Source organism: Bombina bombina, chromosome 5 (genome assembly GCF_027579735.1).
Source record: "Bombina bombina isolate aBomBom1 chromosome 5, aBomBom1.pri, whole genome shotgun sequence".
Classification (NCBI taxonomy): Eukaryota; Metazoa; Chordata; class Amphibia; order Anura; family Bombinatoridae; genus Bombina; species Bombina bombina.
This window is the reverse complement of record NC_069503.1, coordinates 357549749-357570515: the sequence shown is the minus strand read 5'-3', so window position 1 is coordinate 357570515 and position 20767 is coordinate 357549749. Positions and strand designations below refer to the sequence as shown.

Genomic DNA, 20767 nt, shown 5'->3' with positions numbered 1-20767 from the left:
AATTATGCATGCTAAGTCAGTGGAATGGGGATTACTCAGATTTGTCCCCTCTACTAAATCTGGATCGAGAGACCAGAGATTCTCTTCTCTGGTGGCTTTCTCGGGTCCATCTGTCCAAAGGCATGACCTTTCGCAGGCCAGATTGGACGATTGTAACAACAGATGCCAGCCTTCTAGGTTGGGGCGCAGTCTGGAACTCCCTGAAGGCTCAGGGATCGTGGACTCAGGAGGAGAAACTCCTACCAATAAATATTCTGGAGTTAAGAGCAATATTCAATGCTCTTCTAGCTTGGCCTCAGTTAGCAACACTGAGGTTCATCAGATTTCAGTCGGACAACATCACGACTGTGGCTTACATCAACCATCAAGGGGGAACCAAGAGTTCCCTAGCGATGTTAGAAGTCTCAAAGATAATTCGTTGGGCAGAGTCTCACTCTTGCCACTTGTCAGCGATCCACATCCCAGGCGTGGAGAACTGGGAGGCGGACTTTCTAAGTCGCCAGACTTTTCATCCGGGGGAGTGGGAACTTCATCCGGAGGTGTTCGCTCAACTGATTCATCGTTGGGGCAAACCAGAACTGGATCTCATGGCGTCTCGCCAGAACGCCAAGCTTCCTCGTTACGGATCCAGGTCCAGGGACCCGGGAGCGGCGCTGATAGATGCTCTAGCAGCCCCTTGGTTTTTCAACATGGCTTATGCGTTTCCACCTTTTCCGCTGCTGCCTCGACTGATTGCCAAGATCAAACAGGAGAGAGCATCGGTGATTCTGATAGCGCCTGCGTGGCCACGCAAGACCTGGTATGCAGACCTAGTGGACATGTCGTCCTGTCCACCATGGTCTCTGCCTCTGAGGCAGGACCTTCTAATACAAGGTCCTTTCAACCATCCAAATCTAATTTCTCTGAGGCTGACTGCATAGAGATTGAACGCTTGATCCTATCAAAGCGTGGCTTCTCAGAGTCAGCGATTGATACCTTAATACAGGCACGGAAGCCTGTTACCAGAAAAATCTACCATAAGATATGGCGTAAATACTTGTATTGGTGCGAATCCAAGAGTTACTCATGGAGTAAAGTTAGGATTCCTAGGATATTGTCCTTTCTACAAGAGGGTTTGGAAAAGGGCTTATCTGCTAGTTCGTTGAAGGGACAGATTTCTGCTCTGTCTATTCTTTTGCACAAGCGTCTGGCAGAAGTTCCAGACGTCCAGGCTTTTTGTCAGGCTTTGGCTAGGATTAAGCCTGTGTTTAAAACTGTTGCTCCTCCGTGGAGCTTAAACTTGCTTCTTAAAGTTCTTCAAGGTGTTCCGTTTGAACCCCTTCATTCCATTGATATTAAGCTTTTATCTTGGAAAGTTCTGTTTCTGATGGCTATTTCCTCGGCTTGAAGAGTCTCTGAGTTATCTGCCTTACATTGTGATTCTCCTTATCTAATTTTCCATTCAGACAAGGTAGTTCTGCGTACTAAACCTGGGTTTTTACCTAAGGTTGTTTCTAACAGGAATATCAATCAAGAGATTGTTGTCCCATCATTGTGCCCTAATCCTTCTTCAAAGAAGGAACGTCTTTTGCATAATCTGGACGTAGTCCGTGCCCTGAAGTTCTATTTACAGGCAACTAAAGATTTTCGTCAAACTTCTTCCCTGTTTGTCGTTTACTCTGGACAGAGGAGAGGTCAAAAAGCTTCTGCAACCTCTCTCTCCTTTTGGCTTCGTAGCATAATACGCTTAGCCTATGAGACTGCTGGACAGCAGCCCCCTGAAAGAATTACAGCTCATTCTACTAGAGCTGTGGCTTCCACCTGGCCCTTTAAAAATGAGGCCTCTGTTGAACAGATTTGCAAGGCCGCGACTTGGTCTTCGCTTCACACCTTTTCAAAATTTTACAAATTTGACACTTTTGCTTCTTCGGAGGCTGTTTTTGGGAGAAAGGTTCTACAGGCAGTGGTTCCTTCCGTTTAAGTTCCTGCCTTGTCCCTCCCATCATCCGTGTACTTTAGCTTTAGTATTGGTATCCCACAAGTAATGGATGATCCGTGGACTGGATACACTTAACAAGAGAAAACATAATTTATGCTTACCTGATAAATTTATTTCTCTTGTAGTGTATCCAGTCCACGGCCCGCCCTGTCTTTTTAAGGCAGATCTAAATTTTAATTAAAACTCCAGTCACCACTGCACCCTATGGTTTCTCCTTTCTTGTTTTGTTTCGGTCGAATGACTGGATATGACATGTGAGGGGAGGAGCTATATAGCAGCTCTGCTGTGGGTGATCCTCATGCAACTTCATGTTGGGAAGGGAATATATCCCACAAGTAATGGATGATCCGTGGACTGGATACACTACAAGAGAAATAAATTCATCAGGTAAGCATAAATTATGTTTTTACACCTGTGATTACCTTGTATCTAAGCCTTTGCATACTGCCCCCTTCTTTTGACAGACTTGCATTTTAGCCAATAATTGATTACTCATAAATGACTCCACAGGAGTGAGAACAGTGGTATCTTTATGGCACACATGAACTAGCGCTGTCTATCTCAGTCAAAATGTACTGAGATAAGAGGTGGCCTTCAACGGCTTAGAAATCAGTTTATAAGCCTACCTAGGTTTAGCTTTTAACAAAGAATACCAAAGGAACAAAGCAAATTTGATTCTAAAATTAAATTGGAAAGTTTTTTAAAGTTTTTTTAAAATTGCATATCTGAATCATGAAAGTTTAATTTTGACTTGTCTGTAAACACACACATATATATATATCATGACGACACAGCTCCTTCTTTTGCAAACATGTGGGCTTTTGTCAAGGTTACATATAAAGTTTGTTTTCAGAGTATTGTAGAGAGAGTGGAGAAATCTTCAGTTATTATAGGCCAGTGAATTGTATAGCAATCATTTTGCTTCTTGTGTATCTACAGACCTTTCACAGTGTCACAGTTATCTGGTGGAAATGAGTCAGCTGCTACAGAGTATGGAAGTTCTTCATAGGACATATTCTGCACCTGCAATAAATGCCATGCAGGTGAGTTACATAGCACTGTTTTATTGTATTCAGAATTAATAAAGATGGCTAGAGTTATTATGTAAATTATTTAAATCTTATTTTTAAACGGACACATGAAGTTGGCACAATAATGTGGGTTTGTATAGAATGCAAAAAACACTTGGTTTCCAAACACGCAGGAACTACCTCAACTTAGCCATTTTTATTAAGATTTAAAAAAAAAAAAATGTAGCGTTTTTTTTTTTCTCACATGCTTAAATTTTTCATACAAATATAGTCCAAATTAAACACCTTTCTGGCTTTTGTCTGAAATGACAATAAAAAAAATAAAAAGGCCAAATCAATTGTGAATTCCAGTTGCATGCTCTATAAGTCTGTTAAAGGGACATTCAACACTTACTGTAACATGTTTTGATATGGTAAATAAAAAAAATAGCCGGTCAATATGGATGCCGAACTCCCCCCACTATTACGTAGCTGCCTTTTTCTTCAACTGATAAGCAAATCAGAATCCAGTCCTCGGACAGAAATTGCACGCGCGTGCAATTTCTGTCCAAGGACAATGTATTCATGGAATAAACAGTGGGTTACCTGAAATTGGTAAAAAAAAGACGAAGATCTAAAGTCTATTCCCAGTATATTACAACTTCTTTGTCAAGCAATTATAATATTTATAAAAGATAATAGATTAGAGACATTTGTCGGAAGTTTATTAACTGGGCAATGCAATATAGCTTTTAATGAAAATGGATAAGAAAAATTACTTTCCATCTCTACTGAGGAAATTTTATTTGCCTCCGTGATCCAGTCCCATGCTATTTTGCCTAGAGTGGTTAGATTGTATAATTTAATACCAGGGAGGGCAAGGCCTCCTTCCGTCATGTTTTGTGATAGTTTTATTATTGAGATACGTGCCCTGCGCCCTTTCCATAGAAATTGGGAACATGCAGAATAGAATTTGCGAAGCTCTATATTGGGAATGAATAAAGGGAGATTTTGAAGTAAATAAAGTATACGAGGAAATAATATAATTTTTATTAAATTTATTCGATCTAATAGCGACAAAGGGAGTGCAGCCCAAATTTTAAGATCTGCAGACTTTTTTCAAATACAAATGGAAAGTTTAATTTATACCACATATTCGGGTTTTTATGAAGTATGATACCGAGATATTTAATACTATCCGAATTTTTAAAGGGATGGTCGGATTAGATTTTTCTACTTTTTTGAATCCACAAAAGCTCACTTTTTTGAACGTTGATTTTGTAACTGGAAAAGGAGCTAAAAAGAGACAAAGATTTAAGAGTATTCGGGATAGAGTTAATAGAGTCTTCTAAAAAAATAAGCAAATCATCCGCGTAAAGCAATATTTTAAAGGCCACTGAGCCGATTCGTATACCTACAAGTTCTTGACATAGCCATATGGCCAGCGGTTCAATTGAGATATTAAATAAAAATGAAGACAGTGGGCAGCCTTGTCTCGTACCTCGTCCCAAAAAGATTTTTTCAGAAAGATTGCCATTTATAAGCAATGACGAGTATGGGTTCCTATAAATCTTTGAAATGAATTCAAAGCAGTGTCCTTTGATACCAAAATGATTTAATGAATACATCAAATGATCCCAAGATATTGAATCGAACGCCTTCTCAGCGTCTACTGATAAAATAGCTTTATCTTTACCTACTTTCTTTTTTTTCTCTTTTTGAGTTGGGTTTTGATTCCAAAAATAATCTAATAAAATTTCAACTTTGCGGAGATTAGTAGATACATTACGGCCAAACATAAAGCCTGTTTGGTCTGTGTGGATTATTTTATGGAGACTGTTTTTAAATCTGTTAGCTATGATGGAAAGAAGAATTTTATAATCCGCATTTAGGACCGAAATGGGCCTATACGCTGCAGGGTGTTCCGGGTCTTTCCCTTTTTTGGGGATTAACGTAATGTTAGCGGCAGAAAAATAGTTTGAAATGGTAGAATCTGATAAAAATTAATTGTTTTAAAGGACATATAGGAAATTACTAATTTCCTCAGAGAATTTTATAAAACTCTATTGGGATCAGGGCCAGCTGCCTTATTCAGCTTTGCATTTTTAATGGTAGATAATATTTCATCCTTAGAAATTGGGGCATTTAGAATTTCTAGGTCCGACAGGGAGAGTTGAGGGGTCTTTAGATTAGCCCAAAACAAATCTCTATTGGTAGAATCTATATCCTGTGCTGTATATAGATTCTGGAAATATTTAAAAAAATACTGTTCTAATACTTTGATTATCAGTGAATCTCGACTGCTGATCTTTAATGACAGGGATAAAGTTTCTACCTTCATTATTCTTAATAATTTGAGCCAAGTATTTAGCTGAATTACCATATCGGCCTTTAAAGCGATTTGTAAATTTTGTTTGTCTCTAGGCACTGTTGTTTGATAAAAATATCCCTCTCTGTTCTACTTATAGTGAGCCCAATTACTCTGAGTGGGCTGAGATTTGTAACAGTTAAACGTATTTTTAACCTTGATAGATGTTTTTCTTTCAATAACCGATTCTTTTTATATTGTGCCATATGTACTATGATTTGTCCTCTAAGAACAGCCTTAAGGGCTTACCAAAAAAATTCTTTTTTACCAAGATAGGAGCTGTTATTTCAATAATAGTCCTGCCATTGATTTTTTTAACTAATAAATTAATTTACTATTATTTGTGAGATATCGTGGGAATCTAAAACTATAACCTTGAAAATTTTCTCTTTGATGCACATCAATGTCTAATGAAATTATCGCATGGTCTGAGATAATATCGTGAATCTTGGGAATTAAATGTGACAATAAAATTTGTTCTGAGATGAGAATATAATCAATTCTAGAAAATGTTGAATGAGATTTGGATTCACAAGTAAAAGACGAAGTATCAGGGTATTTAACTCTCCAAATATTATTAAGTTTGAGGGATAAACAAACATTTTTAAAATATTTGGTTGCTTTATTAAAATCTCCTCCCAATACCAATCTGGAGCTTACAATATGAATATAATTTCTTCTGGATTAAATCCCAGAAGGGCATTACAAAGTGGTTTGGTCCATAGACATTACATAAAATATACTCATAACCACTAACAGAGATATGTGTTATAATGTACCTACTATTCAGGTCAAGATCAGTTGTAATGACTTGATAATCTAAGCTTTTGTTAAATAATATTGCTACACCACATTTGCGATTAGTACACGGAGTTGCTATTACTTTGCCCATCCAACGTGACTTCAGTTTCGGGATTTCAGTATCTTTAAGATGAGTCTCCTATAAAAACCCAATATCAGGTAGATATTTACCTAATTGAGATATAATCTGTTTGCGCTTTATAGGAGACGTTATGCCGCCCACGTTCCATGATAGGATCTTAGTTGTTCTTAACATCTTTGTTCATTCAAAATCAAAACCATAAGAGAAAATGGAACCAGAGGGGGGTAGAGGACAGAGCTAGCAGAGAGAAGAAAAAAAACAAAACTCCTACTTGTAGCACCAATCTACAATCCCCTACTTGTTGCACCCCTCCTCCCACCACCACCTCTTACTTGTTGCACCACTCCTTCCTCCACAAACTCCTACTTTTAGTGCCCCTTCTTCCTCCACAACCCCCTACTTGTTGCCCACCTCCTTCCTCCACAAATTCCTACTTGTAGTGCCCCTCCTTCCTTCACAAACTCATACTTGTAGCACCCCTCCTCCCACCACAACCTCTTACTTGTAGCACCCCTCCTCCCACCACAAACTCTTACTTTTTGCACCCCTCTTCCCTCCACAAACTCCTACTTGTATTGCCTCTACTTCCTCCACAACCCCCTACTTGTAGTGCTCCTCCTCCCTCCCCAAACTCTTACATGTAGTGCACCTCCTTCCTCCACAAACTCCTACTTGTAGTGCCCCTCGTTCCTCCACAACCCCATATTTGTTGTGCCCCTCACTCCTCCACAAACACCTACTTGTAGCAACCCTCTCTCCACAACCTCTTACTTGTTACACCCCCCTTTCCTCTACAACCCCCTACTTGTAGTGCCCCTCCTCCCTCCACAAACTCCTGCTTGTGCTGCCCCTCCTCCCTCTACAAATTCCTACTTGTAGCACCCCTCCTGCCACCACAACCTCTTATTGCACCCACCTCCCTATATAAACTCATACTTATAGTGTCCCTCCTTCCTCCACAACCCCTTACTTGTAGTGCCCCTCCTTCCTCCACAACCCCTTACTTGTAGTGCCCCTCCTCCCTCCACAAACACTTACTTGTAGTGCCCCTCCTTTCACCACATTCCCCTGCTTGTAGTGCCCCTCCTATCCCCACAAACACCTACTAGTAGTAACCCTCTCCACAACCTCTTAGTTGTTGCACCACTCCTAACACCAAAACCTCTTACTAGTTGCACCCCTCCTTCCTCCACAAACCCCTACTTGTAGCACCCCTCTTTCCTCTACAATACCCTACTTGTAGTGCCCCTCTTTCCTCTACAATACCCTACTTGTAGTGCCCCTCCTTCCTCCACAAACTCCTACTTTTGGTGCCCCATCTTCCTCCACAACTCCCTATTTGTAAAGCCCCTCATTCCTCCACAATATCCTACTTGTAGTGCACCTCTTCCCTCAAACTCCTACTTGTAGTACCCCTCCTTCCTCTACAAACTACTACTTGTAGTGCCCATCCTTCCTCCACAAACTCCTAGTTATAGTGCCCATCCTTCCTCCACAAACTCCTAGTTATAGTGCCCATACTTCCTCCACAAACTCCTACTTATTGCACCCCTCATCCCTACAGAAACTCATACTTATAGTGCCCCTCCTTCCTCCACAACCCCTTACTTGTAGTGCCCCTTCTATTGCAACAAACACCTATTAGTAGCAACCTAATTCACAACCTATTAGTTGCTGCACCTCTCCTAACACCAAACCATCTTACTAGTAGCATCCTCTTTCCTTTACAATACCCCATTTGCAGTGCCCCTCCTTCCTCAACAAACTCCTACTTCTGGTGCCCCATCTTCCTCCACAACTCCCTACTTGTAGTGCCCCTCCTCCTTCCACAAACTCCTACTTATATTTCCCTTCCTTCCTCCACAAACTCCTATGTGTAGTGCACCTCCTCCCTCATAAACTCCTACTAGTAGTGCCCCTCCTTCCTCCACAACCACCTACTTGTACTGCCCCTCCTATCTCCACAAACTCCTACTTGTAGCAACCCTCTCTCCCCCTCCTAACACCAAAACCTTTATCTTGTAGCCCTCCTCCTGCCACCACAACCTCTTACTTATTGCACCCCTCCTCCCTACACAAACTCCTACCTGTAGCACCCCTCTTTCCTCTACAACCCCCTACTTATAGTGCCCCGCCTTCCTCCAGAACCCCTTACTTGTAGTGCCCCTCCTCCCTCCACAAACTCTTACTTGTAGTGTCCCTCCTTTCTTCACAACCCCCTGCTTGGATTAGCCCTCCTATTGCCACAAACACCTACTAGTAGCAGCCCTCTCCACAACCTCTTAGTTGTTGCACCCCTCCTAACACCAAACCTCTTACTAGTAGCACCCTCTTTCCTCTACAGTACCCTACTTGAAATGACCCTCCTTCTTTCACAAACTCCTACTTCTGGTGCCGCTTCTTCCTCCCCCTACTTGTTGCCCACCTCCTTCCTCCAAAAATTCCTACTTGTAGTGCCCGTCCTTCCTTCACAAACTCCTACTTGTAGTGCCCATCCTCCCTCCACAAACTTATACTTGTAGCACCCGTCCTCCCACCACAACCTCTTACTTATTGCACCCCTCCTCCCTTCACAAACTCCTACTTGTATTGCCCCTACTTCCTCCACAACCCCCTACTTGTATTGCCCCTCCTCCCTCCCCAAAATCTTACATGTAGTGCCCCTCCTTCCTCCACAAACTCCTACTTGTAGTGCCCTCCTTCTTCCCATCCCCTTACTTATAGTGTCCCTCCTTTATCCACAACCCCCCTACTTGTAGTGCCCCTCCTTCCTCCACAAACACCTACTTATAGCAACCCTCTCTCCACAACCTCTTACTTGTTGCACCCCCCTTTCCTCTACAACCCCCTACTTATAGTGCCCCCCCTATCTCCACAAACTCCTACTTGTGGTGCGTAGCACCCCTCCTGCCACCACAACCTCTTATTGCACCCCTCCTCCCTATACAAACTCATACTTATAGTGCCCCTCCTCCCTCCACAAACACTTACTTGTAGTGCCCCTCCTTTCACCACAACCCCCTGCTTGTAGTGCCCCTGCTATCCCCACAAACACCTACTAGTAGTATCCCTCTCCACAACCTCTTAGTTGTTGCACCCCTCCTAACATTAAAAAACCTCTTACTAGTTGCACCCCTCCTTCCTCCGCAACCCCCTGCTTGTAGTGCCCCTCCTATCGCCACAAACACCCACTAGTAGTAACCCTCTCCACAACCTCTTAGTTGTTGTACCCCTCCTAACACCAAAACCTCTTACTAGTTGCACCCCTCCTTCCTCCACAAACCCCTACTTGTAGCACCCCTCTTTCCTCTACAATACCCTACTTGTAGTGCCCCTCCTTCCTCCACAAACACCTACTTTTGGTGACCCATCTTCCTTCACAACTCCCTATTTGTAAAGTCCCTCCTTCCTCCACAATCTCCTACTTGTATTGTCCCTCCTCCTTTTACAAACTCCTACTTGTAGTGCCCCTCCTTCCTCCACAAACTCCTACTTGTAGTGCCCCTCCATCCTCCACAAACTCCTACTTATAGTGCCCCTCCTTCCTCCACAAACTCCTACGTGTAGTGCACCTCCTCCCTCAAACTCCTACTTGTAGTGCCACTCCTTCCTCCACAAACTACTACTTATTTCACCCCTCCTCCCTCCACAAACTCGTACTTGTAGTGCCCCTCCTTACTCCACAACTCCCTGCTTGAAGTGCCCCTCCTATTGCCACAAACGCCTATTAGTAGCAACCTTATCCACAACCTATTATTTTTTGCACCCCTCCTAACACCAAAACATCTTACTAGTAGCACCCTCTTTCCTTTACAATACTCCATTTGTAGTGCCCCTCCTTCCTCAACAAACTCCTACTTCTGGTGCCCCATCTTCTTCCACAACTTCCTACTTGTAGTGCCCCTCCTCCTTCTACAAACTCCTACTTGTAGTGCCCCTCCTTCCTCCACAACCAACTACTTGTACTGCCCCTCCTATCTCCACAAACCCCTACTTGTAGCAACCCTCTCTCCCCCTCCTAACACCAAAACCTTTAACTTGTAGCACTCCTCCTGCCACCACAACCTCTTACTTATTGCACCCCTCCTCCCTCCACAAACTCCTACTTGTTTTTCCCCTACTTCCTCCACAACCCCCTACTTATAGTGCCCCTCCTTCCTCCAGAACCCCTTACTTGTAGTGCCCCTCCTCCCTCCACAAACTCTTATTTGTAGCGTCCCTCCTTCCTCGTCAACTCCCTGCTTGTATTGCCCCTCCTATTGCCACAAACACCTACTAGTAGCAACCCTCTCCACAACCTCTTAGTTGTTGCACCCCTCCTAACACCAAATCCTCTTACTAGTAGCACCCTCTTTCCTCTACAGTACCCTACTTGTAGTGCCCCTCCTTACTTAACAAATTTCTACATGTAGTGCACTTCCTCCCTCAATAAACTCCTCTTGTAGTGCCCCTCCTTCTTCCACAATCACCTACTTGTAGTGCCCCTCCTAGCTCCACAAACTCCTACTTTTAGCAACTCTCCTAACACCAAAACCTTTAACTTGTTGCACCCCTCCTTCCTCCACAAACCCCTACCTGTAGCACCCCTCTTTCCTCTACAAACCCCTACTTGTATTGCCCCTCCTCCTTCCACAAACTCCTACTTGTAGTGCCCCTCCTTCCTCCACAACCTCCTACTTGTAGTGCCCCTCCTTCCTCCACAACCTCCTACTTGTAGTGCCCCTCCTTCCTCCACAACCTTCTACTTGTAGTGCCCCTCCGTCCACCACAAACCCCTACTTGTATTGCCCCTCCTCCTTCCACAAACTCCTACTTGTAGTGCCCCTCCTTCCTCCACAACCTCCTACTTGTAGTGCCCCTCCTTCCTCCACAACCTCCTACTTGTAGTGCCCCTCCTTCCTCCACAACCTTCTACTTGTAGTGCCCCTCCGTCCACCACAAACTCCTACTTGTAGTGCCCCTCCACAAACTACTACTTGTAGTGCCCCTCCACAAACTCCTACTTGTAGTGCCCCTCCTTCCTCCACAAACTCCTACTTGTAGTGCCCCTCCTCCCTCCACAAACTCCTACTTGTAGTGCCCCTCCTCCCTCCACAAACTCCTACTTGCAGTGCCCCTCCACAAACTACTACTTGTAGTGCCCCTACACAAACTACTATTTGTAGTGCCCCTCCTTCCTCCACAACCACCTACTTGTAGTGCCCCTCCTCCCTCCACAAAATCTTATTTGTAGTGCCCCTCCTCCCTCCACAAAGTCCTATTTGTAGTGCCCCTCCACCCTCCACAAACTACTACTTGTAGTGCCCCTCATTCCTCCACAACGTCCTACTTGTAGTGCCCCTCCTTCCTCCACAACGTCCTACTTGTAGTGCCCCTTCTATCTCCACAATCTCCATTCCTAATAATTATTTTACATACCCTCCCCCAGCTTTTAAAGGTATACTAAACCCAATTTTTTTTTTCATGATTCAGATAGAGCATGCAATTTTAAGCAACTTTCTAACTTACTCCTATTGTCAATGTTCTTTGTTCTTTTAGTTTCTTTAATTGAAAAGCAGGCATGTAAGCTTAGGAGTAGTCTCATGTTTGGTTCAGTACCTGGGTAGTGCTTGCTGGATGCTAAATGTAGCCACCAATCAGCAAGCGCTACCCTGGGTACTGAACCAAAAATGGGCGGCTCCTAAGCTTATGTTCATGCTTTTTCAAATAAAGATAGCAAGAGAACGAAAAAAATTGACAATAGGAATAAATTAGAAAGTTGCTTGAAAATGCATCCTCTGTCTGAATCATAAAAGAAATTGGGTTTAGTATCCCTTTAATTGTAATATGACCCAAGAATGAAATTTGACCTGTTTTTGGTTGTGCTTAGTTGCTAGTTTGTTAGTTTGTTGTTTTTCTTCTTAAATGGAAAGAGTCTACAGCTGCATTCATTACTTTTGGGAAATAAGAACCTGGCCACTAGGAGGAGGCAAAGGCTTAAATACTCCTCCCACTCCCCTCATCCCCCAGTCATTCTTTGCATTTCGTTCAGGAGGTTGGCATAGACGTGTCAGAATATTTAAATTTTTGTTTTTGTCTCTTATGGAGCGTAGTACTCTTCAGCATGGGACAGGAGTTTGAAGTAGTCCTGCTAGTCTCTCAGTGAGGGCTTGGATGAAAGCTAGAGTCCGGAGATGCAGGAAGTTTCTTTCTGCGAAACTATCCCGACTCATATTAACAGCTCCTCAAGCAATCAGCGTTATTGAACTTCGCTCCGCTGCCTGCTTTTTTCTCTCAAGTCCATGGCGGAGGCGATGCTACTTTCTGTCACACTTGAAGGGCCATGTTCCTGTTCCACGGCGTTGATTACGGTAAGATCGTTTCATTTTAATTCATTCGATGTACTGTAACGTGAATGTTTTCCCGTGAGGCTATACTCCTCGCGGGTTTAACTTATAACATAAGCGTCTCAGTGAGTCTCTGTTAGTATCTTGGAATCGAGGGTTAATACCTCCTGAGGGGGGTTATTGGACAGGGGGGTTTATAATCATGTTTGATGTTTGATTCAACCTGCTTATGTGTGAGGTTTAGGACTTGTGGTTTGGAACTTTGAGGCCTTTGGAAGTGACGCAGCCTGTTGGCTGTGTGCGCTTTTTGGACTATACAGTTCACCCTGTGTCCAGGCGTGGTTGCGCTCTGTTCCCATTTCCGCATTCCCGACCGTGGGGCGACTGAGATATTCTAGGAGTGGGGGTCTGGTCATAGGAGGTGGTGAGTGCCCCAGCCATTGGTGGTGTCAGGTGCCGTTTTTGTTTTTTACTGTTTGTAGTCCATATTGCTATATCCTCTTTGCAGCTATGGGGGATTCTGATGCTGAGACTGTGCTCATTTCAGATTCTGTGTCCGGTGACAAATCCGGTTTAGCCTCGTTGACTCCTGTCAACCATTTTTGTTCCATATGCCATATGAGAGCACCCGGTTCCTCGGACTCGGGGAATCAGGGATCTGCTGAGCCATCCACCTCTGGGGGTTCTGTCTCCCAGGGAGCGAGTTCCCTACCGAATCTTCCTCCTATACATGCGGGTAAACCAGTTTATGGTTCCTCCACGCGGGGTGGTGTGTTCCCCCCCAGAGCTTCCAGCACATTTTCGCTTTCAGATAATGTTGGTGATTGCTCGTCTGCAGAGTCTAGACGTTTCTTTGAGAATGTGCTCGTGCCCTGCCCTATTATCCCGGGTATTCTGCCTTGGGGTGGGCCTCCGCAGTATCCTGAGGGTTCTGTTCCAAAGTGTTGTACCTTTCGGTACTGGAATGCTCGCCTTTGCGTATTACTCAGACATCTGTTTGAGTCACTGAATGACCCTATCGTTCACAGATACGGGAATTTTCAGTCTGATAGTCCGAATGGTACGACTCGTTAGACATGTGGAGATGAGGTAATCTCCTATTGTCTTTATTTTGAGTTCTTTCCCAGTTTTTGTGAGACGGGGCTCCGTTTGGTCCGTGTCCTTTTTTGGGCGTTAACCTTAGGGTTGCCTTGATTTTATTTGTATCCGATGGGATGTCTTTTATTTTTGTTATTTTTTCCTTCGAGATCTTTCTAGGATCGATACTCAATACTTCCTCAGAAGTTGTTTTGGACATGTTAGTCCTGGGTTAAAACTGCCTGTTTTCTTTTCTTCCCCATTGAGGGTGGATTTATGCAGCCTGCCGGTTCAGACCCTGAGTGCAGGCTGGTTTTGTTGGGTTTGTTCAGTCTGGTGACTGTTCAGGCACGTGGCGGTGTTCTGCTTGCTGGTTTGGTAGAAGCGCAGGGTGCTCGGTTATCGTTTATTACATGTTAACTAAGCATTTGCGAGGACCTGTAAGTCCGTGAAGTGGGTAGGATGTTCTGTCCTGTTAGTCTTCGGTCATAGAGGACCGGTCAGGGGAGTTTTTATGGATATCTGTCTAGCATGCGGATGGTTTGCAGTTTGCAGCCAGTTGCAGCTCTTGGAACCTTGGGTGCGTGTTGGCTGTTTGGTGTGTCTCTAGATGCAGCTTTTACTCTTTGACGTGAACTGTCTGAGTCTTGAGACCTTTGGGTCTTCCTCTACCTCCGGGTGAGTTAGATCTCCTTTTCAGAATCTACGTTTGCTGGATGATTGTTGATCCCTGTGGGGACTTTGTTCAGTTCGGGGTTCCCCGGAGCTGGGAAAGCCTAGCACTTTTCTCTTCCCTGTATCCTCTGCCTGTGTGGAGGTGATGGGGAGACTAGCCCTACTAGTAGCGGTTTTTTGGACCTTGAGGTACCCTTTCTGTTGTCCTGGGACTTGAGAAGTTCTTTCATTTCACTTCTAGTCTGGCTCCTTGGAGCTTGGGACTTGGGCTAGGGGTGGTCCCTCCTTTTGGTCAAGGCTTTCGAGTTCCTATTGCTATCCGTGTTCTCTGGATAAGCATTCATTCCCTTGTTTGGCTTTGTGGCCAGTTGGGATGTGTAGTCTAGGGTATGGTTGCCTGGACTATAGGTGCCCGGACCTGTTTGTTTTCCCTGAGATTCCCGCTTTCTGGGGCTTTGCTCCTTTTTCCTGATCCATTTTGGGTTATTTTGGATTCCTGGAATTCAGGGCTGGTCGGGGTGTTCCACGGTAGTGGGAACTTTGGCTGTGTCTTTGCTCCATCTACCTGACCGGGTCAGAGTTGGCCTGGTTTTTGGAGTATACTCCTTACTACTGAGTATCCCATGTCATTTAGGGGTTACCTGGGTGGCTTGCGCCTCAAGGGTGTGGGTTCATACCCAGCTGCTGGTGTTGAATATCTAATTTCTGGTGCACCTTAGGGTTGCATTCCCCTGGTCAGTTTGCCAGTGTACCTGTGGAGTCTCTGCTCTGCAGGTAAATGGGTTGGTGATGCATCTGTTGGCATGCGACTTGTAAGGGGGTGCTGTTTCTAGGACTTTTGCGTTGGGGATTTTTCTTCACACTTAGCCGGTGGCTTTGGGCCTTCCGGACAGTTGTTGTCCTTCCAGTCTTTTCCCTTTTCATAGGGAATATTCTCCTTCCTATGGAGATGAAGTCCTTTTTTAGGACTTCTCTGGGTCAGGAGGTATAGGGTGGATGTGGTTCCACCTGGGGCCTTGCCAGTTCCAAGTCAGACTGTGGGGCCTTGTTTTGATAGATACTTAACATTCTATGGCCTTGTCTGTGGTCAGGTTGTACTAGTACTCTGGAGGGATGGCTATTCCATCTTTACGCTCCGTTCCTGTATCAGCTTCATTATAATTTGCTCCTGTACTGGATCCCTGTGGCTTGGCTGGTCCAGCTGGGTATGGATCTGCAGGTCAGACTGTCCGAGTGGTCTAGGGGTCGCAGTATCCCTTGTATGTGAGAGCTTGTTGAGTCTAGCCTGATAGCTCAGTCTGCTGGGAGATGGTTTCTCTTTTCTCCTTGCTCCTTCACAGGAGATGGTTTACTCTTCCTTTGGCTTCTGAGGGTATACTCTCCTTCTCGGGAGGCCTTGATGGAGGCTTGTGTTCCCCTTTTTAGGGGCCTGAGTGTAGGTCCGGCGGCTTAGGTTACCTGGAAAGTGTCCTTTGTTGAGGGACTGTTTTTGTGCGGTCCGTTGCTTATAGACTGCTTCTTATTCTTCCTTGCAAGCTCCTTTTATGTTGTCCTGTTATGGACTCTGTGTTCTTCAGGTTTTTGCCTGGGTCTATTACACGCTTTCATGGTCGAATACTTTGGTATTCTATGGGCGGGCACAGGGAGGACTTTGCTTCTTCAGTTGCGTTCATGCTTGCAGGAATTTGGGGAGATGTTTTTCTGTCTCTTTGTCCGGATTATCCCGGTTTTCGCTTCATATTGGTGTGGCCTCCTCTCTTTGGGTCCTTTTAGGTCTCAGTGAGCTGGGCTCACAAACGCTTGAGGTGTTCTTTTCATTTTAAGGGAACCTTTGGGTTTCCTCGGTTTTCCTTTGCCTTGTCCCCTTAGGGCTTTCGGCTGGTTTCACCTTCATCTGAGAGGTGATTGGTGGGGGACCGTCTGTTAGGCGATGGTATCTCTTGGAGGACTGTTGGCTCAGTCGAGTCCATTCACAGTCTCTTGTTTGGCTCTGGACTAGCTGCAAGTCAGTGTCAACGGGGCTTTTTCTTTCAAATTTTACTCGGCTTCAACAAAGTTGGATTTTTTATTGGGTTGTGGTTCAGGCCTGGTGCCCTCAGTTTGAGCCGCCTTTTGTACCCTCCCGTCTTGGCATTCAGTGTTCTCTTTAGCCTGGGTATTGATTTCCCAAAAGTAATGAATGCAGCTGTGGACTCTTTCCATTTAAGAAGAAAAACATAAATTATGCTTACCTGATAATTTCCTTTTTTTCTTATGGAAAGAGTCCACAGCTCCCAACCCGTAATTTTATGTGGGGCGCCCTTATATTCTTCTGGCACCTTTTCACCCTGATATTTCTTCTACTGTTCCTTGTTCCTCAGCAGAATGACTGGGGGATGAGGGGAGTGGGAGGAGTATTTAAGCCTTTGGCTGGGGTGTCTTTGCCTCCTCCTGGTGGCCAGGTTCTTATTTCCCAAAAGTAATGAATGCAGCTGTCTACTCTTCTATCAGAAGAAAAGGAAATTATCAGGTAAGCATAATTTATGGTTTTTGGACCTTTATGTGCATGCATGGTGCCTAATTAAGTTAAAATCGTGTTGGCTTTATGCCAAACTTTGCTTTTTTACAATTAAGTAGTTTATTAGCAAGCTATACTAATGTTCATTTGGGATGCTGGTAAGATTGAGTTCTTTATTTTCTGTAAAAGTGTGCTACTCCTAATTTGCAATGAGAATTGAAGTATATTTTGAACAGTCTGTAGTATTTAACCACTTGATGACACAGCTCCAGTTTGCAAAATTGTTTCACGACAGAAACATTCTGTTATTGATTATTAAAGGGTCAATATGCCTTTATCCATTTGTGTTAATTAAAGTTTGTTCTCATTGAATTTGTAATGTATCTCGGTTTAGGGTAATTTCCTGTGATGGTTTCTGTTCCTGTTGCCTAGTTTTTATTTAAGAAACATTGTTTAACATATGTAGGTTTTTTAATCAGAATTACAAACCTTTTCGGGTATTTTTTATCCTAAATTTTGAACTTTTTCATAAAAGAATATTAAGCAAAAAAAAAAAATCACACACACACACAAAAGTTTTTTTTTTTTTTTAATGTTTTACAATTTTTTGGACTGAAGAAAAAACAAGGCAATTTCACTTTATATTGAAACAAACAGGAAATCCATGATGCTGACAGAACAATGGCTCAAAAGAACAATATTTTTGTATATTCTGTTGTTTGTTTTTATGTATGTTCTGTTTTTCTTTAATTGGAGAGCTCACATAGTCCGGCATTTTGTAATGTCTTTGGACCTCTAAAAATGTAAATAGTGTTATAGGAAGATCTCTCCTCTCATCTATACATTGCATTTGTTCCTTCTTTATTTTACCTACGTATCTCACCATTCAACCAATATACTATTGTTTTTTTCCTAATAATTTGCTGCATTGTCTATATTGCTTTTGATACACAGAATAATCCCACCAAGTCTTGCTTACAACCATATTTTCAGTTATTTAATTCAGGAAACATATTAACCAAATCTTTTGCTTTGTATTAGTGATATTCTAATTTTCAGAAACATCTCATTAATGATAACCTTTGAGAGACAAAATTAAGATGTAATGATTCAGATGGAACCTGAAATTAAAAATGTAATTTTAGCAAATGTACCTATTTCTATCGGTTACCATAGTTGAACCATGAGGGCATACTGAGGTATGGATCATGAATGTGTCATGGATCATGAATGTGTCATGAGCACTATGTGGCCGCAGTGTGTGTAGCAATGTTATACAAGCAACCTGTAGAGAGAGCTTTAGAGTGCAGTAGTTTCAGGCACTCTGTGGCAAAACTGTATGGTAAACTAAGCTAGTGATCATGGCAGCGGTATAGCTAGAAGCACTGTTTAATTTACTAAAGGTACTTGTTTGTATACAAACTGACAGTGCATCTGTCTTAACCCTTTCCTGCCAGGGCTAAAGTGACAAATTGAAACCACGCGATCACGAGATTTCAGTTATTGGATCGCGTCGGGGGGCGTCCCTACAACCCTAGGAACACCCTCCAGACCGCGATTAAATCCAGGAAGCACAGAAGGCTTCAGGACAGCCATTGGCTATGACGTTCTATTCTGTCATCATGTAATTATGACAGAATAGAACGGCATAACGGCATTATAAGGTTAAGATAGGAAACATCTAAACAGTACGTGTGACTAGTAGTATTGAGCATGCTCCTGAGCCTACTTCAGTTTGCCCCATAAAAAGAATTAAAGTTTCTGCCTAGGAGACCAAAACAGAGGTAAATATAGTAAAAAGCATGCAATTGCAATTTTTTTTGTATTGTTTGTTTTTTAATTGCATGCTTTTTCTGAATCATAAAAGCTTAATTTCTCCAACATTGGTGTGTCCGGTCCACGGCGTCATCCTTACTTGTGGGATATTCTCTTCCCCAACAGGAAATGGCAAAGAGTCCCAGCAAAGCTGGTCACATGATCCCTCCTAGGCTCCGCCCACCCCAGTCATTCTCTTTGCCGTTGCACAGGCAACATCTCCACGGAGATGGTTAAGAGTTTTTTGGTGTTTAAATGTAGTTTTATTTTTCTATCAAGTGTTTGTTATTTTAAAATAGTGCTGGTATGTACTATTTACTCTGAAACAGAAAAGGATGAAGATTTCTGTTTGTAAGAGGAAGATGATTTTAGCAGACAGTAACTAAAATCGATTGCTGTTTCCACACAGGACTGTTGAGATGAAGTAACTTCAGTTGGGGGAAACAGTTAGCAGTCTTTTCTGCTTAAGGTATGACTAGCCATATTTCTAACAAGACCATGTAATGCTGGAAGGCTGTCATTTCCCCTCATGGGGACCGGTAAGCCATTTTCTTAGTTAAACATAAAAGAATAAAGGGCTTCAAAAAGGGCTTAAAAAACTGGTAGACATTTTTCTGGGCTAAAACAATTGCTTTACTAGGCATATTATGCAGATTCTAACTAATTATTGGTATTATAATCTTGGGGAACGTTTAGAAAAACGGCAGGCACTGTGTTGGACACCTTTTTCAGATGGGGGCCTTTCTAGTTATAGACAGAGCCTCATTCTGGGACTGTATAGGGGTTAAATGTAAAAACGGCTCCGGTTCCGTTAATTTAAGGGTTAAAGCTCTGAAATTTGGTGTGCAATACTTTTAATGCTTTAAGACACTGTGGTGAAATTTTGGTGAATTTTGAACAATTCCTTCATACTTTTTCACATATTCAGTAATAAAGTGTTTTCAGTTTGAAATTTAAAGTGACAGTAACGGTTTTATTTTAAAACGTTTTTTGTGCTTTATTGACAAGTTTAAGCCTGTTTAACATGTCTGTACCATCAGATAAGCTATGTTCTATATGTATGAAAGCCAATGTGTCTCCCCATTTAAATTTATGTGATAATTGTGCCATAGTGTCCAAACAAAGTAAGGACAGTAATGCAACAGATAATGATATTGCCCAAGATGATTCCTCAAATGAGGGGAGTAAACATGATACTACATCATCCCCTACTGTGTCTACACCAGTTATGCCCACACAGGAGGCCCCTAGTACATCTAGTGCGCCAATACTTATTACCATGCAACAATTAACGGCTGTAATGGATAACTCCATAGCAAATCTTTTATCCAAAATGCCTACTTATCAGAGAAAGCGCGATTGCTCTGTTTTAAACACTGAAGAGCAAGAGGACGCTGACGATAACTGTTCTGACATACCCTCACACCAATCTCAAGGGGCCATGAGGGAGGTTTTGTCTGATGGAGAAATTTCAGATTCAGGAAAAATTTCTCATCAAGCTGAACCTGATGTTGTGACATTTAAATTAGAACATCTCCGCGCACTGCTTAAGGAGGTGTTATCTACTCTGGATGATTGTGACAATTTGGTCATTCCAGAGAAATTATGTAAGATGGACAAGTTCCTAGAGGTTCCGGTGCCCCCCGACGCTTTTCCTATACCCAAGCGGGTGGCGGACATAGTAAATAAAGAGTGGGAAAGGCCCGGCATACCTTTTGTTCCCCCCCCCTATATTTAAGAAATTATTTCCTATAGTCGACCCCAGAAAGGACTTATGGCAGACAGTCCCCAAGGTCGAGGGGGCGGTTTCTACTCTAAACAAACGCACTACTATTCCTATCAAAGATAGTTGTGCTTTCAAAGATCCTATGGATAAGAAATTAGAGGGTTTGCTTAAAAAGATTTTTGTACAGCAAGGTTACCTTCTACAACCAATTTCATGCATTGTTCCTGTCACTACGGCAGCGTGTTTCTGGTTCGAGGAACTAGAAAAATCGCTCAGTAAAGAATCTTCGTATGAGGTGGTTATGGACAGAGTTCAAGCACTTAAATTGGCTAACTCTTTTGTTTTAGATGCCGCTTTGCAATTAGCTAGATTAGCGGCGAAAAATTCAGGGTTTGCTGTCGTGGCGCGCAGA

At 43.1% G+C, this 20767-nt stretch overlaps 1 protein-coding gene across 5 annotated transcripts in view; it reads left to right on the top strand.

Annotated features, from left to right (window-relative positions):
• The window catches only part of OSBPL3 (oxysterol binding protein like 3), a 580670-nt gene that overhangs the window by 398578 nt on the left and 161325 nt on the right, over positions 1–20767 (top strand). For all 5 annotated transcript variants that reach the window (XM_053714156.1, XM_053714152.1, XM_053714153.1 and 2 more), the window contains one exon: positions 2918–3021. In XM_053714156.1, coding sequence (XP_053570131.1) covers positions 2918–3021 — 104 coding nt within the window. The remainder of the gene's footprint in view (positions 1–2917; positions 3022–20767) is intronic.